At 39.7% G+C, this 27342-nt stretch overlaps 1 protein-coding gene across 2 annotated transcripts in view; it reads left to right on the top strand.

Annotated features, from left to right (window-relative positions):
* Window positions 1-19778, top strand: part of LOC111154296 (serpin family B member 7) — a 31145-nt gene extending 11367 nt beyond the window's left edge. Inside the window, exons 3-8 of one of the 2 annotated variants that reach the window (XM_022513802.1) lie at window positions 973-1023; window positions 1615-1731; window positions 10158-10275; window positions 13853-13995; window positions 16014-16160; window positions 18605-19778. In XM_022513802.1, coding sequence (XP_022369510.1) covers window positions 973-1023; window positions 1615-1731; window positions 10158-10275; window positions 13853-13995; window positions 16014-16160; window positions 18605-19003 — 975 coding nt within the window. In that variant the 3' untranslated portion in view covers window positions 19004-19778. The remainder of the gene's footprint in view (window positions 1-972; window positions 1024-1614; window positions 1732-10157; window positions 10276-13852; window positions 13996-16013; window positions 16161-18604) is intronic. The other variant, XM_022513803.1, reaches the window with a different exon arrangement.
* Window positions 19779-27342: the final 7564 nt, after the last annotated feature.

Raw genomic sequence — 27342 nt, 5'->3', positions numbered from 1 at the left:
ATTCCAGGACACTGGGATCATAACCCGAGCCAAAGGCAGACTCTTAACCTTCCGGGCCACGCAGGCGCCCCTGCATATGACGCCTTAAAGAAAACTACATCTCTTTACAGAAAATCTTACCTGTCTCTGTCAGTGCGCATTCATTTTGCTCCAGATGGCTGCATAAATGATTATCACTGCGTAGCACCCTTTATCACTTCCTTGTAGAGAAGCCGTTTTGTGTTTCAGATCCCATGGACATAAGGGCCTGGGGAAATTAAAAGTGCAATAGATAATAGATAATAGATAAAGTGCAATAGAAAATTAAAGCTTGGGCAGAATAGCAATTAGTAGAATAATGGGATTATGAGAGCCACACTGGAAAAGGAAAAGCCTAAAACTACTTAATTTCAAATAATTGTAGGATCTTTTTTGTTTTATTTTGTTTTCACATCTCTCAAGTCCCAATTTCGCTTCATTTAGGATTTCCTAGATATCCAGTACCTTTGTCTCTCTTTTATATCTTCGTGCCTGCATCATTAGCCTTAATCTTGCCTGCCATGTGGGCAAATAAAATTTCTCATTTGATACTTTTTAAATCCTTGTCTAGGTTTAATCAGTGAGTAATTGTTAAATTGCTCCATGAGAGTGAGCAAACCAAAATGATTTGTAGACACAATTCATTTTGTAGCCATCGATTTATTCACTCTGCCAGCTGCTGGGCGCTTTCCCCAATGCATGATCTGTGTTCTGTCAGTAGATCACAGTCATGATCTGTGTTCTGTCAGTAGATCACAGTCATGATCTGTGTTCTGTCAGTAGATCACAGTCATGATCTGTGTTCTAACCAAGTCAATTGCTACCTATTTTTTTGCTACGAAACACACATGCAAACACAACCACTAACAATGAGTCCCTTCCTTCCTTTATTTTGTGGGGTCCCTTCCCCTCGAGCAGGACCTGCTAACTGATTTCCTTACTCCCTGTTTGCAGATGCTTCACTTCAACACAGCCTCGGGATGGGGAAGCTCTTCTCAGGCTCAGGTAAAGACAACGTGTTCTTTCAGGGAAAGAGAGTGTGAGACTGACTTTAGAGAAATCACTATCGCACTGATATATTTAATTATGCTTACCATCCTTCAAAGCAAAGGAATGTGTCTCACTCAGATTTCCAACTTGTGACATCTCAAGGACAGTGTTAATTATTAACTTACCAATATTTTACTTCTGTTTTGGTCAGATTTTGGCAAGATAGTTTGGAAATAAATGTTTTGCTTTACCCTTTGATATTCACAGCCAACTTATATTGGTAAAATGAATTATTTAGTATACATGCAAGGCAAATTCATTATCTGCTGTTAATAATTTTATTCTTAAGTTAATTATTTTGTATGTGCTGCCGAAGTGAGCACTCAAGTTAACTATTTTAGTAAAATTTGTAATTAACTTTGATCACAGGTACTATTTGAGAAAGGGCAAGAAATTGTAAATAGAGGTGGTGTTGCTGAATTTACAAACATCATTATTTTTCAGTTCTTTCATGGTATAATATACATATCTTATGTTATGTGTAAATAAGAGTGTGGATATATTTGCAATCCTGTAATACATTTTTATGCATCTTTTTAATAACAGCCGGGACTTCAGTCTCAACTGAAAAGAGTTCTCTCTGATATAAACACATCCCATAGGGATTACGAACTCCACATCGCCAATGGTCTTTTTGCAGAAAAAGTGTTTGACTTTCATAAGGTAAGTGTGGCCTCCCCTGTCACAGGTTATTTCCACTCTGGACCCCAGTTCAATCCATCATCTGCAAAAGGCTTTTGTCTTTCTACAGAGCATACAGTGGTGATTTTTTTTTTTTTTTAATAGCTGCTAATTATGTTCCCAGACGTCTTTGAAACATCTCTCCTATTTCTAGAGTACAGCTTTACTGGAGCTGAGCACTCCCCATATTCAGGGTCCCCAGACTGAGAGGCTCCAAAACAGGAGACCAGGTCCTCTGGCAGTGATGGGGAGGGAGGAGCAGGCAGCCCACTTAGGGTCATCCGTGGGCAGCAGAGGAAAAAGTCTAGCCACTTTTCCTCTGAGCTTTGTGTCTCCTGGGATCGTTGTGGATCCCCAGGGCTGAGTTCACCTCCTCTGTTCTCAGCCACGCCCTTTCACCCCTCCTGCCAACAGTAACTTCGCCATGGGATCATTTACGGCCGTGAGTGTCCTGGTAGGGGACATGGCGGATACAGCCAGCTGCTGGCGGAGGAGCGGCTCAGGCTGGTCCAAAGGCAGGGTCTGGCTCACGTGAGGTCAGCGGGTGAAGTTTCCATGTTACTGGGTGGTTTCCGTGCTTTCAGTTCACTCACCGTGGCTTTCTGCTCACGCAAAGACCAGGGAGACCCAGACTGTACCCTAGAGGCTCCCGGGCTCGTCGCATGCTCTGCGCATGCGTACAGCCACTGTCGCGGTGACAGCCGGAAGCTGGTTAATGCAGTTCAGCAGCTGCAGTGGCCATGATTTTCAGGGCGTGTTTGTGCTCCCTGTAATTCTCCACTCGTCAGACGACCATAAAGCTCTGCTTCCGTGACATCTCTGGCTGATCTCCACTTGTGTCTGTGCCAGCTGTCCGTGCTCCACCCAACCATTATTGTCTCCTGTCTGTCACCCACACAGATCTTTGTCCCCTCCTACACCGCGCCCAAGCCCTTCGGCAGCCTGCCAGGTATGAAGCACTAGGCCACTTCGTGTTTTAATCTTTCCAAAAGAATCCTACACAAGCTTTCCAGGGCCGCCTTGTATGTTCAACTCCACATCTCGTGTCTCTTTTCCCACACGTACTGCGGACTCCCTGAGGGACTGTTAACCCTTTTAACCTGGAAGTTGATGTGTCTGTCATGTTACTATTTATAGCACATTTCCATATTCCTTAATCTGGGACTCAGTGTATGCACCCAGCACAGGAAAGGTGCGATCCAATCACCAGCATGGAAAATAGACGCTGCCATTGTTTTCCCTCCCAAACATTTACAAACACAGCTATTCTAAAAACTACTTTTGATTAAAAGCATGACTTGCCTTTCAGTTGTCAGTGCAGTACAAAGATAGGTCGTCTCCAAATTTTCTACATTTTGTTGTGTAACAGTTTTTTTACTCATATTTGAATATGAAGGAGTGTATTTGAACTGAGGAAGATATCTGAGGAAAATAATAATGTATAAATTTTCTTTACAAAATGAATGGAGAAGACCCAGCCGCCATCTCTGATACTTTTCTCCACTCTCCTCCCTGAATCTGTGCTAAATCTGTCTTGGTCAGACCTCTGTGAATGTCATTCCCTATTGCCCCAAGCTCTGCCACCATTGAGGGTGACTTCAGTGTCCCTGTAACAGCCAGCTGTGAGCTCAGTTTCCCTCCTTACAGTCTCCTGACCCTCTCTCCCTATGCCATTACAGTAACAAATGCCCAAGCCCCACCCTGAAACTCATCAACACCCAGAACTGTTCCACTCCAGTCTACAACTGGAGTTGCCCTGGCAGTGGCCACATTATTTCATGCTTCTCATTCTCTCATTATTTCAGTCCCACTCTACCTGTTCTTCAACTGCATCGAGTTATGCAATTTTTCCATCTCTAATCATCTCTCAACATATGAGCTCTCTCTCTCCCCAAACATAGCCCCACCCGGATCAGTCCCATGACTTCCCTCAGGAACTGTGCCTCGGCCCATAGGTGACACTTGTGCCAAGCCTCGGTGTGTGCGGTCACCACCAGGAAACCACAGGCTCCTAGCCCTGCTAGGTGTCCTCCATGCTGTCCAGCAGTCAGCTGGGCACTCACAGTAATTTCTCTCATTCCTCACACCAGTTTCTGAAAGCTCTTCTGTTTCTCTCCATTTCCCAGCAACTCCTTATGGCCACCATCAGTTTCAACTAGGTCTATACCAGGAGCTCTAATCTCTGCTTTCTTAGATTTGTTTAGTTGGTCCTGGAGAAGGAAAAGGGCCCAGTGCTGTGGGAGCTCAGGTAAGGACTAGAAGCCATGGGAGTTGGTGGAAATGGCCCTGGGTTTTCTTTAGTGCACATCCTGCTTCCCCTGGTTATCAGAATCACAGCAGTAACAGGGTGTCACCACTGCCTTTGGGTGGGGTGGGTGGGTGGGTGGACGTCTGGGTCATCTGGGATAACCTGAGACCTCAGGGTGACACCCCTGTGCTCCTCAGAATTGCTGCTCTGGGTTCCTGAGGTGACTGCCTGCACGCCTACTGCTCTCCGCCTACCCAAAACCCAACACTGGGACTTAGCTCCTAAATTTTATAGCCATTTGTTGTGTTCACCTCAAAAATAGAATTCCCATACTACACAAGCACTTTTAGCTTTCAAGCTTCTTCTTCTCTCTCTCTCTCTCTCTCTTTTTTAAATAGAGAACTTACTTTAATACTGAAATGGAACTTACTTTAATACTGAAATGGAAATACATGTTGTAATATACATAGGATGAATATTTTAGCTCTGGATAGACCATTTGATCTTCTTAAAATTAATGGAAGAATTTTTAAGAGACAAAACAACAGTGTCTCTTTCTTAAAGGTGAATACATCATATAAGTTCTTGGAACAAATTGTGTCTAGAGAAAAAAATTAGACTTGAGTTGTCTTATATTCCAGCTTCTCTTCTATAGGTAGAAACAAATCTGCCTCAGAATAATGCACTTTCTTTTTTTTTTTTAATTTCTTTTCAGTGTCCCAGAATTCATTGTTTAATCACCACGCCCAGTGCTCCATGCAATATGTGCCCTCCTTAATACCCACTACCAGGCTCACCCTTCCCCCTACCCGCCTCCCTTCCAAAACCTTCAGTTTGTTTCTCAGAGTCCACAGTCTCTCATGGTTCGTCTCACCCTCCAATTTCCCCCAACTCACTTCACATGCCCATCTCCCAATGTCCTCTGTGTTATTCCTTATGCTCCACAAGTAAGTGAAACCATATGATAATTGACTCTCTCTGCTTGACTTATTTCACTCAGCATAATCTCTTCCAGTCCCGTCCATGTTGCTACAAAAGTTTGGTATTCATCCTTTCTGATGGAGGCATAATACTCCATTGTATATATGGACCATATCTTTTTTATTCATTCTTCCGTTGAAGGGCATCTTGGTTCCTTCCACAGTTTGGCAACTGTGGCCATTGCTGCTATGAACATTGGAGTACATATGGCCCTTCTTTTCACTACATCTGTATCTTTGGGGTAAATACCCAGTAGTGCAATTGCAGGATCATAGGGAAGCTCTATTTTTAATTTCTTAAGGAATCTCCACACTGTTTTCCAAAGTGGCTGCACCAACTTACTTGCATTCCCACCAACAGTGTAAGAGGGTTCCCCTTTCTCCACATCCTCTCCAACACATGTTGTTTACTTTCTTGTTTATTTTGACCATTCTAACTGGTATAAGGGGATATCTCAGTGTAGTTTTGATTTGAATCTCCCTGATGGCTAATGATGTTGAACATTTTTTCAGGTGTCTGTTAGCCATTTGTATATCTTCTTTGGAGAAGTGTCTGTTCATGTCTTCTGCCCATTTTTTGATGTGATTATCTGTTTTTTGTGTGTTGAGTTTGAGGAGTTCTTTGTAAATCTTGGATAGCAGCCCTTTGTCTGTAGTGTCATTTGTGAATATCTTCTCCCATTCCGTGGGTTGCCTCTTTGTTTTGTTGACTGTTTCCTTTGCTATGCAGAAGCTTTTGATCTTGATGAAGTCCCAAAAGTTCATTTTCGCTTTTGTTTCCTTTGCCTTTGGAGACATATCTTGAAAGAAGTTGCTGTAGCCAAAGTCAAAGAGGTTACTGCCTATGTTCTCCTCTAGGATTCTGATGGATTCCTGCCTCATGTTGAGGTCTTTTATCCATTTTGAGTTTATCTTTGTGTATGGTTTAAGAGAATGGTCAAGTTTCATTCTTCTACACATAGCTGTCCAATTTTCCCAGCACAATTTATTGAAGAGATTATCCTTTTTCCACTGTATATTTTTTCCTACTGTGTTGAAGATTATTTGACCATAAAGCTGAGGGTCCATATCTGGGCTCTCTACTCTGTTTCACTGATCTTGTGCCAGTACCATGCTGTGTTGGTGATCACAGCTTTGTAGTAAAGCTTGAAATCAGGCAATGTGATGCCTCCAGTATTGTTTTTCTTTTTCAACATTTCCTTAGCAATTCGGGGTCTCTTCTGGTTCCATACAAATTTTAGGATTGTTTGCTCCAGCTCTTTGAAAAATGCCAGTGGAATTTTGATCAGGATGGCATTGAAAGTATAGATTGCTCTAGGCGGTGTAGACATTTTAACAATGTAATTTTCCTATTTAAGCAATAAATTTCCATCTCCACTTGTCTTCTACTTGACAAAGAAAATAGGCAATCAGGGCAGATCCATACCCCAAATAACACCCTGCTCCCTTTCCCTTTTCCCTTCAATATCAGGGGGAACACTTTGCTTAATGGATAAGTCCTCCATTTCTCCTTGCCACCTCACCCTCTCCCTTGCCCCCAGTTTCTTGGTGCTGTTTCTGTATTTTTCCTGAACTTCTGTCACTCTGTTTTCTTCTTCTTCATCACGTATAAATGTGCTCCAGATACTCATCATCTCAATTTTTCTCTCCTTGTTTTTTAAAGTTACCCCATGATTCTCTTTCCATTTCTGTGTTTCTCACTCTGACAGTCTAAACTTGAAAAATATTATCTGAAGGATGATATGTACAGGCAGAATCCATTTTTTTCACCCTCTCTCACTGCTCCATCTATTGCAAACTAGCTTCTACCTTCCACATTCTCCTGAAGCTGCTCTTACCAAGGTGACTAATGGCTTCCAGTGGACACCAAGCTATGGGCACTTTGCAGTCTGGGTCTTACCTGCCTCTTTAGTATTCAATGCTATTGGAGATCCCTGAAACTTTCTCCTCTCATGGTTTCTATGGCATTGATTTCTCCTGGTTTTCTACCTTCTCTTCATTTCACTTTCCTTTGTTTATCTTTATTCCTTTATTCATCTCTGAAATACTGTTGCTCTTCAGGGTTCTGCCCTCTGGCCTCTTCCATTTTGAGTCTACTGTCTCACCTAAGAAGAGATGATTGACTTTGAAAGTTTAACTTGATGTTGTCCTCCGTACCTCCACAGCTCATTCATTCCTCACTCTCAATGTCATGCTCATCTTTCTGCCTGCCTACTGCCAGTCTTCAAGTGGGCATTTACAGGTTCTTCAACACAGCATCTCTCTTATCCCCACATATTCTCTTTCCTCTGGGTTCTCTTTCAGTGAATGACCTACCAGGTATTTTGATCAACTTTGACATTTCCTTTCCCTGGAGCTTCACTGTCCATCAGTGAAGAAGCGTTAATTGATTTTCCTTCTACTTTCAAAGAAAAGTTATTTGACATAATTTAAAACTCACATAGAAGTTCCAAGTATTATAGAAAGAACACTTTCCTCCTGAAGCATTTAAGATGCTTTATCATGTTTGAATACTTTCATGTAATTCCTACAATGGCATTCTTCTACATAGTCACCATACAACCATCAAGATCAGGAAGCTAACAGTGTACATTCAGCCCATCTTCAGATCCTTTTGGGTGTCACCAATCAGCCCAACATCATCCCTCATAGCAAAGGACTTAGCTCAGAATCAATCATTATATTCTGTTGTTGACTCACTTTTAGTCTCCTTCGGTTTGGAACAGTTCATAGCCTGTCTTGACTTTCATGATCTTGACACTTTTGATGATTATTTAGTGTCCAGTTTTAGGCCAGTTATATTTTAGAATGCCTTTCAGTGTGGGTTTTTTGGATATGTCTTCATGATTAGAGTCCTATTTTCTCCTAGCATTTCTGAATTATGATTGATATATAATATAGTATAAGTTTAAGGTATAGAACATGTTGATTTGATTCACTTACATATTATGCAAGAATTATCACCATAGTATTAGCTAACATTTGCACCAGATTTGATGGAAACGTCCAACGAAGCCTGTTTATTTTTGTTGTGTTATCCCTGTGGCACACTGGCAGGATTCTGATTTATCCTGTTGCTTGTCCTGCCATCTTTGGTCACATGATTACAGGGATGTATGCTGGGTTTCTCTGCTGTGAAGTTACTCTTTTTCTCTTTGTTGTTAAGTATCTTGTGAGGAATGGCTTTCAGGCTGTGTAAATCTCTCATTCTTGATAAAAGGTATTTATTTGTTTATTTATAATAATATGGACCCATGGTGTCTTGTTTTAGCCAAAGGGTTAATCCATCATATTATTTTCATGCTCAAATTATCCCTTCTATTGACATCTATATTTGTTTGACATGCCCACCTCATTTGAGCACTTTCTTTCTGGCACCATGAGAATTTCCAATCTCATCTTCTTTCCCTGCCTCAGCCCTAGAATCAGCCATTTCTCCAGGAGCCCTAGTTCCTTTTTAGGAAAATACATGCACATATTAAATCAATGTTCATCTTTTTACCCAAATATAGCGAAACCCATGAGTTCCTACTGATATCTCCAATTTCCATCAAACACCACAGGGTTCATTTTTTTTTCTATTTTTCTGTGTTTGTTTAACTCCCTTCTCCATCATTGAGAAATCTGGCTCTATTATTCTTACATATTTACTTGCTTGATCAATCTCCCTCTATGTAACCCATTTCCCATCACTGATGGATGCTGGTGCTCCTCCCAATGTGAAAACACCTTCTTCATTCCATGAGAAATCTGCCCCTCCATGCTAGGCTGCATACACACACACACACACACACACACACACACACACACACACACACACACACACTAGGAGTATACGTCTTCCCTCGTCTTAGTCCCCTGCATCCCATGGTGGTTGCCCACCACAGAGATGTTCCTGTGTTCCTGTCACTTTTTTTGGGCTTTGACACCCCACAAGATTGTCCACTTCACACTATTTAGGATCTAACACCTGCATGAGGCCACCCCTCCTCAGGAATGCCTCTGGATTCTGCCTAAGCTTGAATTCCAGAGCTGGGCATTCCTGACAAGGCAATGTGTTCTTTGTCTCCTTTGGCTGCTAATACTTTGTGTTGAATTTCTCCTCACCATGATGGAGCTCTGCCATCCATCCAGCTCTGCCACACTGGTCCTCCCCACCCTGAGATGTGTACCTACCTAGATTTGCCCCTCCTAATGGCTTTGAGTCTCAGCTGTTCAACAAGGAAAGGGAAGGGTAGGGGACAAGAAAGAGTTAGTTCTACCTTCTTAGTGTATCTCTAAAATTTGTTTTGTCCTCCCTATGGCCCTGGAAACTGCCAGTGCTTCAGTTCAAGACCTCTTTATAGTCCTAAAGATAAATTATAAGGACATTTTAGTAAGTCCCTCTATTTCCATTCATTTTTTTTCCTATGCTGATTTCAGAGTCACCTTTATGAAATGCATATTTAATTATATTACTCTCCTGTTTAAATCCTTTTAATAACTCTCCCTAAAATAAAATGAAAGCTCCTTTTCCAGGGAAACAAGACAGTCATGCTCTTCCTCTGTCCTGGCTCCTGTCCTCCATTTTCCCCTTTCACCACATGCTTCAGTCATCACAAATTCCTGTGGGTCTCCTGAGTGTGCAAAGATACTCTTACTCCTCTGAGTGTACTACTGCTTGGGGCCTTGCCTTTTCTGCTCATCCTCTTCAACTTGACTTCTTTTTTTTTTTCTTTCAAATGCAGGCCAGGTCCAGGGGCTTGAGCTTTATCTTAAGTATAAGAAGTTGCCTGGAAACCTTCTTAATGCTTTCAGTAGGAAGCAGGTGACACAAGCAAGGGAGATGAGCAAGGACACTGTTGAAGTACTTATGGTGAGAAAACAGTGCTAAAGCCAAGGAAGTGGGCTTTAGCCATAATCCCTGTTAGCCTCCCCTAATCCACTTCAGATAAACTTAGGTTCAAATAGTGTGCTTGCTGTGCAAATTCAATTTCAGGTTCTCCAGCACCCTATCCGGCCATATTTTCATATTTCTATCCATATTTCCTCATCTTTGAGTGGGGAATGAGTCTTTGAGTAAAATGGTGGAAATGAAGAGACAAGTTGAAAAACAGAGTTTTTATATGCTTAGTTAATGGTGACTTGTGACTATAAGAACTATGTATCACTTACAGAACTGTAATTATTTATATTTATAGAACTATATTGAGTGTGCTGAAAAATTATACAATGCCAAAGTGGAACGAGTTGACTTCACAAATGATGTAGAAGATACCAGATATAAAATCAATAAATGGATTGAAAATGAAACACATGGTGAGTGCAACCTTATTTTTTTTTTTTTACAAGATTTTCCAGTGATATGTGAATACTGAGAATGGCCAACTTTAGAGCTGAATCTTTTGTAAAACATGCAAGGAACAGTTCCTCCTAATCCAAAGTAATGATTGATGCTATTGAATATTACTCATGCACTCTTGGTGGTAAGACAAATTGGTGCAACCACTATGGAAAACATAATGGAGGTACCTCAAAAGTTAAAAACAGAGCTATCAGTATCATCTAGTAATTCCACTACTAGGTATTTATCCAAAGGAAATGAAAAACACTGATTTGAAAAAATACATGTATGCCTGTGGTTATTGCACTGTTATTTACAGTAGCCAAGATGTGGAAGCATCCCACATGTCCATCAGTAGATTAATGGATGAATAAGTTGTGATATATATCTCATAGATAGATAGGAATATTACTCAGCCATAAAAAGGATGAGATATTACCATTTGCAACAATGTGGACAGACCTAAAGGGTATAATGCTAAGTGAAATAAGTCAGACAGAGAAAGGCAAATATCATTTCATTTACGTGTGGAATTTAAGAAACAAAACAAAGAAAAAAAGAGACAAACAAAAAACCGACTTTTAAATACAGAGAACAAAGAGATGGTTAGGCGAGGTGTGGGTTGGGGGATGGGAGAAATAGGTGAGTACAATTAACTTGATAAGCATTGAGTAATATGTAGAATTATTGGATTATTATATTGTATACCTGAAACTTAATATAACACTGTATGTTAATTATACTTCAATTAAAAAAAAAACCAAGAATAGTGGTTACCAGGCTTTGGGGATTGTTGTGTGAAGGGGAGTTGTTTGATGTATTTAGAGTTTCAGTTTTGTAAAGTGAAGTAAGTTCTGAAAATGTGATATACCACAAGGCATATATGGTTAATACAACTGATCTGTTAAGATGGTAAATTTGATGGTATATGTTTTTTAACACAATCCTAGCACCTCAAAAAATCAATGCTTCCTTTTCCCATTTTCTATTCTAGTCCTTGGCTTTATGCACAAAAAATAAGTTGACCTAGTTATGTTCGGAGTCTACGTTCACATCTGTGTTTATATTTTTTTCCTTCACATTCTATCTCCCATATTTTTAGAGAATACTTTGCAATTTTTATGACCATTTAATTGCATAGGTCAAGTAGGAAGTAAAGAATGTAAACATCCTTAATAGTTTTTTATATTTACTATTTGGTGGAATGGTAATATTTAGGTTATATTGGTTACATCAAATAAATTATTAAATAAAAGAAGAAAGAGAATTGCTTTAATATTTGTCCACAATGTGGTTCTGAATAATCTTAATAATTTGAATGCTTTATACTTTTCAGAAATCTTACCTATTACATTATCTCATTGGATTGAGAAACAAGCCTATGAAACAAATATTGATTTCATTATGACCATTCATAAATTACTATTTGGGAAATATATTTTATATCATTGCTTCCTCTAAAAGATGCATTGTTTATCTTTCATTTAAAACCCTCTTCATGTAACAAAATAATGTATGTGACAAAAGTGGTACCTTCCAGAAAAAGTACATTGCTTTATTGGTAAGTGTTTTCATACAGCTAAAAACTGAGTTCCAGCAGATGTTCTTGTTGAGTTCAAAACAAATAAGGAAATGTATTCATTGCTATTTTGTTAATCAATTGATCCCAAACCTAGTCATTTCTTTACTTAAGGCTTGACTTGGATTTATACTCTGAACATTATACAAGTATTTGCTGAGTGTGGTTCTGTCTCAAAAGTATGAAACATCAGGGCGCCTGGGTGGCTCAGTGGGTTGAGCCGCTGCCTTCGGCTCAGGTCATGATCCCAGGTCCTGGGTTCAAGCCCCGCATCGGGCTTTCTGCTCAGCAGGGAGCCTGCTTCCTCCTTTCTCTCTGCCTGCCTCTCTGCCTGCTTGTGATTTCTCTCTGTCAAATAAATAAATAAAATCTTTAAAAAAAAAAAAAAGTATGAAACATGTGACTTAGAAACATTTGACATACTACAACTCGTCCTGGGAACAAGAATAGAGTGTCCCAGTTTTCTTTTGTTTATTCATTCATCATTACCTCAGTAGAGGGTTACTTGGACCATTAGCCACCACATGTTCCAAATATACTATTCACAAATGAAGAGGAACTGTGTAATTGCTTTTCCTAATAACTGAATGGAATTCTATTTAGTGTGTAGTTTTTAAGGGTATCAGATTGCTAGTATCTTTTTCCATCTGGACCAATTATTCATTTCTCTTCCTTCTTTTTTCATGCAAATATATTTCAAAAATTATTCTTATTTTGATAAGCATTAGTTCTCAAAACTCATTTGGAGGGCACACTTCAATGCTGTCAACATTCCAACAAACCCGCCCAAGTCCTATCACCCCAACTCCACCCTCCACACACTACCAAAACAGTCCTCTTCAAAGGTAAATGTGACCCATCATGACCATGTCCTTTCTTATCTTCCAATGAATCCTGAACAACTATCTTTCATTGCCTTCAGGATAACCCAAAATTATTACCAGATATTCAAGGCTCTTCATTATTGGCCCCTGCCTCTAACCTTTCCAACCCTACTTTCCCTACGCATTGGAATGACTTAGGGTTTCTACAAATACACTGTGCTCTTCCGTGTTTCCATGTGTTTGGGTAAACAGCCTCTGCTGTATGCAGATTCTCTCCCCCTCCCACCTTGCCATCAGCTCAAGCAGAGGGCCAAGCCTGAGATGGGGGCCCCTCATCTGTGCCCCCACAGCACACTCAGCATGTGGCTGTGGTACCCATGTGTACAGCTGCTCCCCTGCAGCGCACCATGAGCCCAATGATGGCAAGGACTGTGCCTTTCATGGTTGGTGATTCAAGTATCGAGAATAGGGTTGACATCCAGAAAAATCTTGTTCATGCAGAAGGAAGGAAGAAATTAGTCCAACAGAATGGAGTTAAATCATATCTGAAGTGCTGTGGCCTTGCCTAGGCAGTAAAGGTAGTTTGGTGCTTAACAGCAAGGAGGGGCTTTGGGAATTGTCTTTCTGGGTCAGAATCCTGGTGCCCTAACTTTCTTGTTATGTGATTTTGTATGAATTACTTCATCTCTCTGTGTTTCAGCTTCCTCAACAGAAAAGTGTCCACCTCACAGAGATTTTGTGAGGATTAAATCAAACAGTGTGCATAAAGTGTTCAGAGAGTACTGGATGGAGGAATTGCTCATAGGTTATTACAATATCATTGTTATTATAATTATGTTGTAAGGAAAATATCATGTTCACATGTCTTTTTTAAAAAATTATTTTAATGGGACACTTGGGTGGCTCAGTTGGTTAAGCATTCACTTCTTGATTTCGGCTCAGACTGTGATCTCGGGGTGGTGAGATCAAGCCCTACCACGGCGGGGGTGGAGGGGGCATCCTCAGTGGGGAGTCTGCTTGAGATTATCTCTCCCTCTGCCTCTGTCCCTTCCCCTGCTCTCTCTTCTTCTCTCCCAAATAAATAAATCTAAAAAAAAATTTAAAAATACATTAAAACTTAACATATTTTCTCCATTTATATTTCAAAAGGCAAAATTAAGAACATCTTTCGAGCAGGTAGCATAAGTTCTTCGGCTGTAATGGTGCTGGTGAATGCTGTGTACTTCAAAGGCAAGTGGGAGCTGGCCTTCACCAAAAATGAAACTGTAAATTGCCTGTTCAAATCTCCCAAGGTATGGGAATACTTTTTAGATTTTTTTTTTTTTTTTTGCCAGGAGACCTGGGTGTCTCAGTTGGTTAAGCATCTGCCTTTGGCTTAGGTCATGATCTCAGGGTCAGGGTCCTGAGATCAAGCCCCACATCAGGCTCTCTGCTCAGTGAGAAGTTTGCTTCTCCCTCTTACTCTCCTCTGTGCTTTCTCTCCCAAATAAATATAAGATCTTAAAAAAAGGTTTTTTGGTCATAATATTCCTTTGCAGAAATTATGGTATTTGCATAGACAAATGATGGATTCATCATTTCTTTACTTATTTCTTCTATAGGTTACCCAATACTATATGGTGACTTGCTTATAAAACAACCTATTTTCCTGATAATGCAGGTTATGGTACACTATTGGAGGTGCCCCATAAATTGATATTTCTTAAAATATGTTCAAATTTGAGAAAGGTAATAACATGTGAATTCATTTTAAGATAATCTAGTTGGATGCCTATAAGAAGAAAATATTACAAAAGTGTGCTTTTCATTTTTTGTGATTCTAACTATGGGGTAGATAATTCTAGTCATTTAACATCAGTGGTTTTTCCTGAGTCAAAGCCAGGATGTGTTTCATTTTACAAAGGAAAAAGTTATGTTTAGTAAAGTTATGCATTCTCAAGTATCAGTCTTTTTTTAAAAAATTTAAAAAGATTTTATTTATTTATTTAACAGAGAGAGACACAGCGAGAGAGGGAACACGAGCAGGGGGAGTGGGAGAGGGAGAAGCAAACTTCCTGCCCAGTAGGGAGCCGATGAGGGGTTTGATCCCAGGACCTTGCAGTCATGACCTGAGCCGAAGGCAGACTCTTAACAACTGAGCCACCCGGGTGTCCCCCAAGTGTTAGTCTTAACCAACTTTTGTAAGACATATATTCTTTTGTGTGTGTGTGTGTGTGTGTGTGTGTGTGTGTGTGTTACCAATTTGTACACAATAATCTTATGGGATAGTAGAAACATCAGGGGCTTTGGAGTCAGAAATACTGTGTTGGGGTCCTTGCCTTCTCCAGTGCCAATCTGCTTTGTCTTAGGCAAGTTCACTTAACCACTGCAGACCTTCCCATCCTCACAAATGAGGCGATTCCACTAACTGACCTCTAAAGTTTCTTTCAGTCACTCAACCTTTTGTGTTGAAACAGAGAAACTCAGAAACTTTTAAATTTAGTTTTATTTATTGAAATGTTCTTTCTGCAGTCTTCCACATCAGAACTTTTAGATACAGGAGTGGTGAGAGCTGGTAGAAATCAAAGATCGCTGAATGAGTGATAAGTATCACTATGAATAGTATAGATTTTTTTTTCTTTCATCAGAAGTCAATTACAGACCCATACTATCAAAACCACACAATTTAAGAATGAGGTCTTAGGGGCACCTCGGTGGCTCAGTTGTTAAGCTTCTGCCTTTGGTGCATGATCCCAGGGTCCTGGGATTGAGCCACGCATCCGGCTCTCTGCTCAACAGGAAGCCTGTTTTTCCCTCTCCCACTCTCCCTGATTGTGTTCTCTCTCTGTCAAATAAATAAATAAAAATCTTAAAAAAAAAGAAAGAAAGAATGAGGTCTTATAAAAATAAAAAATCTATAGCATCCATTTTTGATTATAATGCTATTTAATAATTATTTGTTGCTTACTATATAGACATTTTCAGATAAAATGCTAAGTGCAAAGAAATGAACCAAGTTCTAAGTACATTAACTCACATGATCTTTACAACAGTCCTGAACAGTAGAGACTGTTTTACCTCCATTATATTGATGAAGAAAGGGAGGCACAGAAAGGTGACGTAACTCACCCAAAATTGCATGCTGGAAGTTTTAAATTCAGGCAGTTAATCTCAAAGTCTGCGCTTGTACCCCTAAGCCGTGAACCACTGCAACCACTATTGGCAAAATTCAGGAAAAATCTACAGGATCAACCAAATGAAAACTGAAACACTATTCTTATAAGTGAAATAAGGTAGATTAATAAAAATTGTTTTGTGACTTGACTTTCAGTGTCCTCGGAAAGCAGTTGCCATGATGCATCAAGAACGGAAGTTCAATTTTTCTGTCATTAGAGACCCACCCCTACAGGTTCTTGAGCTCAAGTATCATGGTGGCGTAAGCATGTTCATTGTGCTGCCTGAAAATGACCTGTCCCAAGTAAGTTGCTACTGCCACTTTCACTATTGGGGAATTAGAAGATTTGTAGGATATTATTGATTGTGTTTTTATGCATCAACTTTACAATTTTGGGTTGTAAGAATTAGAGATTTACCCCTATTCATTTGACAAATATTTAAGGAGTACCTACTCTGTGCCAGGTGCTGTTGTTACTGAGATTGACTTATTTCCATTTAACATAGTTTTAGTTGAACAGCTATGAAATTGGAACCCTCTCAAATCTCAGCTTTGGAGAGAAAATGGCATGAGTTTAGGTCTTTGCACTTGGCCATGAAAATAGTGTTTCATGTATTATTGGAATTTGAACAGACAATTTTCAGGCAGGAATGATACTGTGGGGTCTGGAGTCCTGGGCCTTTGTGCGTTGAAATGTATGGTCTCTTCTGAGCTGCTGTGGCTCTGGGAAAAGCAGAAGTTAAGGACTGCCCTGTGACTGGTGTGACTAGGACAATAGACCAGCATGGCACAAGAGGCAAAGAGTGCTAGTCCTGCAAAGCCAGGAAGAATCACCATATCTCAGATCCTGATCTTTTTTCAGGCCTATCAGTAATAGCCTCCTGAGCCTGTGACCTGAAATCCCAGAAGCCTGGGTGTCAACATCCCTCTCTGTATTTCCAATCAAAAGTAATAATAGACACCATTCATTGAGCATCTACTATGTGCCAGGCCATGTACTCTGAGCTGCATTTATGTTATCTCATTTGATCCATACAGCAGTCATGTGGGGCAGGAAAAGGAGAGTCATGGAATTTGATCAATTTATCTGATAGATACATACATATGTACAAATATGTGTGTGTGTACACACCTATCAGCTACCCTAAAATGTTACACCTAAAGTTTAAAATATTTTTTTGTGTTTTGATTAGTAAAATGTTGACTCTTGCTTGTAAAATAACTGGGAAACTACAAAGAATATAAAGAAGTTCTCCTCCTACCTAGAGGCATAACTTCTATCCATCCTTTTTCTATGATTTAGAAACATGATTTTAGAACTTTAGAAATACCATTTCTAAATGGACAAAACCACTGAATCATTGTAATGATTTTCATTTAGTTTCATTTTAATTACCTTTTTTGATGAACAGCAAGAGGAATGTCATGAAGTTGCTATTGTTAAACCTAAAGTGACAATATAAATTATTGATACTCATATTAAACCAATAATTCACTTGACAATCATTGTCACAATTAGATTTTAGCGTACATCAGTTATTTTAACTTCAAATAATCTACCATAACAGAAAAATTAGCCCATGTAAAACAAATGGCAGATAACATGAAAGATACATTTGTTCTTATACTTATTGTCTAAGTTTTTCTTTTCTGTAATAGATCTTCCTAATAATGTTTAGATCAGATGAGTATAAATCTACATTCCTACATTATCCTATAGACCTATATAATCCTATGTAATGAAATAATGGGGAAGTTGGCTTTATAGTGAGCTAAATGAGGAAGCAATTCTAATTCAGAGTGAGAAGTTATTATAGATTAACCATAAACTGGATAATTTACACACATAAAATTTTAATCAGACAAAATTTGATTAAACAAATTTAGGTCCTTGATAAGGATAACTGTGAAAAGCTCTTTAAAATTCCAGTAAGACTGAATTTGAGAATAAATATCTACATATAAGATTTATAAGCAATGTGCATGAAAAATCTTCCCTGTGTACATCTGGACTAGTCCCTGATCAATTATCAGTATTCAAGAGTTGGTGCATTCCATTTGGGAATCATTGAGGGCAGCAGTGGTGCTAGAGAGAGGGCCGTGGGCTCCTAGCTATGTAACTGACGTGCCCAGCTATGCAATTTGGCATATTTCCTACAATGTCTTGAACTTCACTTGTCCCATGTGTTGAGTAGGAGGATGTATTTGGATCCAAGCCCCCCAGAGGTGTAGGCGACTGTGCTAGTAGGTACTGATCACCTAAACACTGGAAGCTAGAGCTCTGGGCTCCTTGCTTTGGGCCACCTGCCGTTCCATTGGTTATTCTGGCAAGCTATGCAAACATTACCATTTTCTATGTCGTTCATGATGGGAAATGGTCAAGAAATGCTGACTTAAATGACCACTGAGCTCCTTTCACCCTCTGATGATCTCTGCTACCCTAATTCCTTCACCTGCCCGTTGTTCCACTTTGGCTGTATTTGTTCATATGTGGGCAGAGAAAAGAAATGCCTTGAAATACAAGTAAGTCACACCTTGTCATAGCAGAGAAAATTAAACATGATTTGTTAAAGAGTGCTTGAACTATTTGTGCTAATAATTTCCCATTTTCAGAATCCTCTGGACCCATTGACATACTTTCACTCAAATATCCAGAAGAGAATAATTATGGAAAACCATCTATCTTTGTAGTTGGTGTTTTATCTGTCCCTTAAGCATATTGAATTGCCTTTTCAATATTCCTACAGATTGAAAACAGACTGACCTTTCAGAATCTAATGGAGTGGACCAATCCAAGAAAAATGAGCTCTCAGTATGTTGAGGTGTTTCTTCCTCAGTTCAAGATAGAGAAGAACTATGAAATCAAACACCACTTAAGAGCCCTAGGGCTGAAAGACATCTTTGATGAATCCAGAGCTGATCTCTCTGGTATAGCTTCAGGAGGCCGTCTGTATGTGTCCAAAATGATGCATAAGTCCTACATCGAGGTCACTGAGGAGGGCACGGAGGCCACTGCTGCCACAGGAAATAACATCGTAGAAAAGCAGCTGCCCGAGTCCAGGGTGTTCAGAGCTGATCGCCCGTTCCTCTTCGTCATCAGGAAGGATGACATCATCTTGTTTAGTGGCAAAGTGTCTTGCCCTTGAAAATCCAGTTGGTTTCTATTATAGTAGTCCCTACCACATTAAGGAGCCACCACAAGAGGATAGATTTAGGTGTAATTGAAACATGTGGTGTTTCCTTTGTGTTTATTTCCTTTTAATATCGATCGGCAGATGATTTTGGAGACTTGACCCTTTGCAGACACTTGGTTGATTATCCTGACTCTGCTTTAGCCTATCTACCACTGTGTGCCTCATGTATTTCTAAGTTCATTCTCCTTCTGCCCCAACTCATTCCCATCATTCCTCCCCGCCTCCCCACTCCCATCCCCATATCCCCTTGCAACCTGGAGCTGGGCATCATGTCGGGGAACTTCTGGTAATGACAATGTGGAAACAGCCTAGGGATTTGCCTGAAACTCTATAGTTATCCCAGTTATTCCAGTTTCATTGCAAAATGGGCTTGGAAGACAGCCCAGCTACTGAATGTCAGTGTGAAGGATAACCTTTCCCTGCTGACCTAAGAAGACACTGGAGAGTTTCCTTCCACATATCTGATTTGAAATCAGTGTTGAATTTAGATGCCAAAAAAATACAGATTTGGGATTGGGGGACAACTGAGATATTTCATTAATAATTTCAAGTTCCTATCTTTTGGGCTTCCCTTGATAGAGACTTTTTTTCCTTGATAAAGACTTAACATGTACATAGTTTTTCCAACATTATGTATCTTTGAACTTTGCCATTTGTTATTTACAGTATATAGTTCACGTGGTGTATAGTTTATTCTCTGTTTGTCAGAATAAATAAATACAACATGGCTGTACAGTGTGATTGTTCTCCTCTGACCAGTTGTGGACTACTAGTACTTCCTTTGCTAGGCCAAGCAAATTAGCAATGAATAGAAAGAATGCTTTTTAAATATAAATCTGATTTGGTTCAATGTTGCTAATTTATTACACACGCAAGTTACTTTTACAGACGCATAGTCTGATAAGGTCATTTTAAACAATTTTAAGTACTAAGATTTAAGTTCACAAAACAGATCAAAAATAAATTGAGAATCAATAGACCAAGCTGAACTCACTTAGGATTTTATAAGCAGGTTATTGAATTGTTTTTTATCACAAAAGACTTTCACCTGAATAGGAACGAAATAAATCTGGAATAGTCTATAGCATGGCACTGTGGTGCATAATACTAGACCTCGCAGCTATTCGATTTTCAGCAAATGTAGAATCCATGAATATGGCACAAATGTATTAATGTGACATGATTTAAGAGATGTAAAAAGGCTTCCAATCAAAATAATTTTAAATGCTAACCTGTCATGCCTGAAATAACTATTATGTCTTTTAGAGACTATTTTTGGGGGGAGTCATATTAACCAGTATGCAGTGGTATGTCTCTATCTATCTATCTATCTATCTATCTATGTTTTTTTAAGAAGCTGATTTTTTCTGATTAACCCCATTCCCACTTATTGCCATTCAAAAATGACATACTTCTAGACTCTGTCCTTAGGCAGTAAAGATATAGGAAGAGGGTAAAGGAGTGTGCATTCTGATGGCAGCCATGCTGTTCAGAAGCATGGGCATTCTTGTCTGTTGGTAGGGATTCCTGGACAGCCATGGTAGGACTCATAACTGCTGAGGTTTGAAGCAAGCATCCGGGGAGAGTGAGGGTCAGGTCTGTGAGGAAATAGTATGGAAAAACTGGTGGGATCTTTTGCTACAACTTCAGTTGGTTGGTCCTGCCCATCCATATGTCTACTTCATGGTTAAGGGCCCCAGTTCATGCAGAGAAGGGCTACCTTGTCCAGTCATGATCTAGGCTTCATTTGGTGTTACTTCCATAAGCTGAACAGCTTCTGAAACTGTGGCAGTTGTGGAAGCATGATGTTTCCTGTGAACGTTGTCATTACACCTCAGCTCAGTGACAGCAGAAGTAACAGCTGTTGAACCTCTGTCTTGGCATTGAGCTTCATGCTTCTTGGGGCAGAAGTCATGACTGATTCGTTTTGCATCCCAATATCCATAGAACAGTACTTAACATATAGTGGGCACTCAGCGTGTCTTCAGGATAAATATAGTTGGAAGTCCCAAGAGACCTCAGGGACCACTTTGGTATAAGATCAAATCATTGATCTTGTAACCGATTTCTTTTCATACAAAGATGACTTTTTATCTTTTAGGGACATGTTTTTTTCAATATTATTTAAACATAGGTATTTCCAAAGCTTTTCTCCTCTTTCTCAAAATTCTCTATGTGATCCCATCTGAATACATGGCTTCCATAATAGCTGATGACTCCTAGCTATACGGTTAACTTCATCTAAATTCACAACCGCCTCCTGAGAAGTCCACTGAACGTCCTGGAGTAAAATTAAACATGTCTCAGCTAAAACACATCACCATCCTCCACATGATCTTCTTGGGGGCCTGCTTCTAGTAAAGGACAAATATTGTCTAAAACTAAGCTCAAACCATCAAGATTATGCTTGTATATTTCTTCTTTTTCACACTGGGACTGTTCACCGGTGTTACCATGAAAATGTCTCTTGAATTTATCTCCTTTTCTTTCTTCCCATCAGCACTGCTTGAGTTTAGACTGTTCACATCTGTTGTTTGTTTCCTGCCTGTTCTCTCTGCCTCTTGTGACATGCATTTCCCTTTCACTCTTAAGCCCAAAGTCATGAAGATTTCTATGTTTTTTTTTTAAATATTTTATTTATTTATTAGAGAGAGAGAGAGAGAGAGAGATCACAAGTAGGGAGAGAAGCAGGCAGAGGGGGAGGGGAAGCAGGCCCCCCGCTGAGCAGAGAGCCTGATGTGGGACTCTATCCCAGGACCCTAGGATCATGAGGCTTAACCCACTAAACCACCCAGGCATCCCAGATTTCTATGTTTTCATCTGTAGACACCAGTTACCTTCCTGAAACACATATCGGAACATATCTTATAAAGCACCGATGGCTCTTTACCAACTAAGGAGGGAGTCTAAACTTCAGCATGACCCTCCTGACCTTCCACAGTTTTCCTTATCCTCTATTCCATCTAGTCTTGCCATTCTCTGCCAAAGACTGAGCTCAACATAATATGGACTAATTGTGGGTATTATGGAGGGCACATATTGCATGGAGCAGTGGGTGTGGTGCATAAACAATGAATTATGGGTCACTGAAAATAAATTTAATTTAATTTAATTTAATTAAAAAAAAAGGAAAACCCAATCTACTATTTCATGTTGTTCAACCTGTCCCCTCTAAGTATCACACTCTCTCCATCTTTGAATTGTTCAAGCAGCTGACCACTTTTATGTTCCCTGGGAGAGCTCCCAGGAAATGTGGACTCACAAAACACACCACGCCTCCTTTTATGAGAGCTATGCTCAAATTTCCTGCTACCTTCTGTTTGCATGTGTGTGTGTACACATGTGCATATGTGGTGCATTGTGTGTGGTGTGCACATGGTTTGCTAGAGTATAAGCTCTTAAAGGGCAGGGTATGGCATACAGTGGGTATCCCTTCTTCATTTTAAATGAGTAGATTTCCCTTAAGGTCCCAAGAAAGGACAAAAATCAGCCAGAGAGTGTAGTGCAGATGGAGACTCTGGCCAGATAACAGGGGCCCTTGCTAGCCTTTTGGTCCCACCTCCACCAGCGCCTCCTTGAAAGCATGCTGTTTTCTGCCAGTCATATGCCAAAGCATCTATAAGGGCAAGATCTCTAAAGTGGACAGAAGAGCATTGTCAGAACTGTCTCTGCAGGAGCAGAAAGAAGCTTTTTTCCACCCATTTTTCAATGAAAAGGAAGAGCAGTGTTGTCATCTTCTTCACCACCATCGCTGCTTTATCATTTACAAAATGTTTTCACAGTGCCACTCACTGTGATATCTCAATTCTCCCTACAATCCTTTAAGATGGAAACTGTTATGATTATTAATATTACTTTCATTTCATAATTATAATTAGGGTCAGAGAAGTTGCCAATTGCTTAAGATCATATGTGCTCTTTCCATCATAACCTGCTGCCTTGGACTTCAAGAATCTCACTTGTGCCTTGGCTCTGCTCAGCGTCCTCTCATCTCCAATGCCTCACATGGCTCACTCCTTCTTTGGCATACCTACTGGCTGACACCATGTGTCTCTGATGAGCTCAGGCTTTCCTGAGACACCACACCTCTTATAAACTTGGGCAAATCCATAATTAAATGACTCTATGTTCTTATATTTGGGTCATTTACACTTTTATGATTTGGGTGACTTAATTTGACTGCATATTATTTATCTTAATAATAAATTTTTGAGAGTTATATAGGATTGATAATGATAGTACAAACTCTTCTAATCATAAACCCTCCTAAGTATAAACTCTCTGAAACAAGGGACAGTTATTTTCTGCTCACTTTGTAATTTCTCTCCAGCACATTCTATACCCCTTCACTGATTGACAGCTTCTACTCATTAGCAGAGAAAGGCAGCATATGTGTCTGTAATCATCTTGTTATCTTTTGACACTAATATTTCATTTCTGTCCCTACAGATATCCTAGAATTTGTAAAGACCCAGGACTAGAAGAGCATTCATAAGCTTAACCTTCCTGTAGATCCCAGCAGCACCTTGAAGAAGAGAAGGCATCAGCGAGCTTACCTAAAAGTGGAAAGTGTTGGCTATCAGAACTTAGTTGTGTCATGAGACATTCCTTTGATACTCTCTTTTCTTCTCCTTGTTTCTTGCCTGTGGCATTGTGAACCAAAACAAGAAAATCATTGAACTTGAAACATGAAAGTTCTTTAGTGAAACCAAAGATGACTAATCTTTTGTAAATATTAAGTTTTACTACTGTTTTATAATTTGAACAAAGCAAAATAATATGCCTTGATATCGCAGTGTTGGGAGGGAGAGAAAAGGGAGAAGAATGGAAAGTATTTAGAGGGAAAAGAAGATGAACAGAAATTCTAGGTATTTTAGAAATAGTTCATTTTTAAATGCAAAATTCCTCTCCAAGGGTGTCTGTTCAGACAAGACTTGTCAATGTTGCTAAGAGTTTGAGTCTTAGGCTGGACGGAATTATCACAAGTTTTGCAAGTCGTGGCAGGGTGAGTTCTTTAAATGAGGGAAGAGATGCTGTGGGATGGTGCAGTAGGAGCTTCTAAATCAGTCCTGGAAGGATAGGAAGGCTTCCTGGAGGAAGGACCGTTGTAGCGCAAACCAAAAAGAATGAGGAGGTAAAGGGACTGGGAGGAGAGGGGATGGGGGCTCATTAGAGGCACGAGCATGTTCAAGGCCCACAGAAGAAAGACCATGGGCTCTTCGGAAATCTGCAGGGGCAACCATTGGATGCAGAGGGCAGAGGGCTCTTAAAGGTGGGCTGGGAGGAATGGGGAGCAGGTGCTGTCCATGGGCACCACTATATGGAATTTACCTTTCTTCTAAGTTTGGTGCAAGGGCAGGAAGGGCTTCAAGGAGGGAAGTGACACTTTCAGGTTTGCATTTTGAAGGATTGTGTTTGGTGTGTGATGCTGAGCTAGAGTGCTCCAAGACTGGCAGAACTGGGCAGTGGTCCAGCTGGGAAGCGCCAAAAGTCTAGACGACAATGCAGGTTGTAAGGTAGACAGAACGAAGAGAAACTGACAGATTTAGGAGGCAGTCTTTGATTTAATGAATCTGGGATCAGAACTTTGTGACAGTAAATTTGAGGGCAAAAGATAAAGACTTCTCAAGATTCGATCTGGCAGTGTTTAAATGACGGTGATGTCAAACAGCCGGAGCAGAGAGGGTGGGCATCAGAGAAAGAGAAAGCTGAAGTGCCAGGGGGGCGGGGGGAACCCATGTGAGGCCACTAGGAGCTTTGATAGTCATGATCCTTCACTTTTTGAAGTAAATACTCCCTTTGAGAATCAAAGTATCAAAGCATGCACACATATAAGAACTTAGGTATACAAGTTTAAGTTCAAAGACCTCTTGAATCTCATCCATATATCTGCTAGATTAAAAGTCATTGTTTTCTATACCTAAGTTAATGCACTTGGGGTGGAAACTGTCCACTGTCTAACACCAAGAAAACTACAAGATCCATGGTCCACTAGGTACAACTTCTGTGGAATGGGGGCTCCAGGGGTGACCATAGACAGTGACCTGTCCACTTAAACAACTGGTACAATAGGCAGGAATACACACCCTCACTCAAATCTGTGAGTCAGAGTCTTTATAGAGAAGAAGCTTTAATGTGCAAGAGAAGCCAGTAAATGTTCCTTTGTTAATAACGTTTTTAAGGTAATAATAGCACAGAAGTTATTGGGCTGGCCCAGCCATCTCTTTACAAATGACCCCCTGGTTTTGTCAATAGTCAACCAGTGAATTATTGACTTTTTTAAAAAAAAAAAAGTATCTCTTCCTTGGGTCTCCTGGGGAACAGCATCTGCAGATGAATCAAAGTCCTAGGAGATTGATAGAATTCTTTTTTTTTTTTTTTTATTGTGAACCCCTTCTCCTTCTTGAATCCAAATTCTCCTGAAGACTGTATATGAGAGAAGCAAAGTTCTCTTTATTGGTGGGAAAAATGATTCAAGGTATATTTCTTTGAGAGTCTAGAGATTTAGAGTCATTCAGTAGTTCTTTTCTCTCTGGGAGTATGAAGAACACTGACCCTTTCCTGGCTTCAGAGTCCCTACAGAGGACTTCCGCTCCTCAACGAAGGATACCACGTCTCCTGCATCCCCTTTAGATGGGACTCTACCCAGAGGGAGGATTGCAACCTGAGGTGAGTGGACTTTTGAGAATATAGTCTGAGCATCCAGAATGTCTCTCGCTTATGTTATACGTAATTAAATTGTTTCATTTCTTCCCTTTACCTTCTGAGAATCTGAGAACCCAGTGGAACAAAGGAGCATTTCTTGTGTGCATTGCCTTTTCACTCAGTAGGGTGAAGCCAAACACTGCTTAGTGGTCCGATATGGTGGGCATTTGACAATTCTGTTTTGTGAAGACTCCAATCCAAGTTTTTATTCCTGTGTGTACAATAATTTTATAAAATTTCTACCAATTCATTCTAAAATTTTATAAAGGGAACTATTGGATTTGTGTCCTGTGGTAACTATATTTGGTGTCTGTTTTTATGTTACCTAAACAAATCAAGTGTCATTTAATGGAAATACAAAAGACTTAAATCCTGCCTCTTTTTTATTTCTTTTTCATTGCCTTGAATCTTTTTTTTTCCATTAATTAACCTCTTCTTCCTCTGGATATATTTGTATTTTTGATATAACTTTTTAAAAGTAGAAGCTTCTCTATGTATGTATATGTGTGTATAATTTGATAAAAAGAGTTAGTACAAATGGTTAGCTCTGACTTTAATTGAGCCCAATTAATGCCAGATAATCATTTATTGGGGGGATTCTTTACAAAAAAGGCACAAATAGGTGCCTTTATTTTTAGCAAAAAATATTTTTATAGCATAGTAGTTATAACCAGTAGGGGTAAATGAAAGCAGAAAGTGGTTAGGGAATTCAGATGAAATGCATGAACTCAACCAGGAGGCCTGATATCAATACATAGATGAAATCTCCAGTTGAACACCAACACCCACAATTATCTTTTCCATGTTACTTCTCTATACTGAACAATTTGAAAACACTAATCCATTCTAGTCTCTGCACTGTGTTAAATGAATACCTAGTTATATTAGGGCTTAGATTCCTCTTTTGCAAGATGAGACCATTGGGCTAGATCAACATTTTCCAGCTGCGGGATGGGACCAATTAGTGGGTTGTAAAAACAATTTAGTGAATTGCTGTCAGTGTTTGAAACATGAAAAAGGAGAAAATAGGAAAAGAACAATCAGAATGTGTCATTAACTCTAAGAGGAAGTATTTTTTTGTGGAACTCTTGTTTCCATTTTGAACACGTGGTCTGGATCACAAGTACTAAAGAAGTACTTGTATTGGGTTAAAAATCTCTGAAGAGATGCCAAGTTGTCCCATCTCTCACATTCTAGTACACTATACTAGTGTCTGAGTTAGAGCCACAACTGATCTGTAACTTGCTTCCCGAGGGAATCCTGCCAGCCTTTGCCTTGAGATGCTTGAAATTTTTACCCAACAAGCGTTACTCCATCCCTGGATGCCTCTATTTCAGACAGAACAACACTTCATCGTCTTAAGAGTCAAGGAAAGAAACCTGTTTCCAGTTCCCAAGACAAAACACCTTGTCTCTGTCTTTTAAACATTGATAATATGTTGTACGTGTAATATATATATGCAAATCAATTTTTCAACATCTAAATATTCCATAATTATGAAATAGCACGCAATTTATTGTATAAAATCCACAGCATTAAACATTTTGTTAAGTCTTCCACATCTCTTGGGTCACAATGTTGACCAG

The sequence above is a fragment of the Enhydra lutris genome, unplaced genomic scaffold (assembly GCF_002288905.1).
Source record: "Enhydra lutris kenyoni isolate GAN:26980312 unplaced genomic scaffold, ASM228890v2 scaffoldscaffold36, whole genome shotgun sequence".
Lineage (NCBI taxonomy): Eukaryota > Metazoa > Chordata > Mammalia > Carnivora > Mustelidae > Enhydra > Enhydra lutris.
This window is presented reverse-complemented; position numbering and strand designations above follow the sequence as displayed.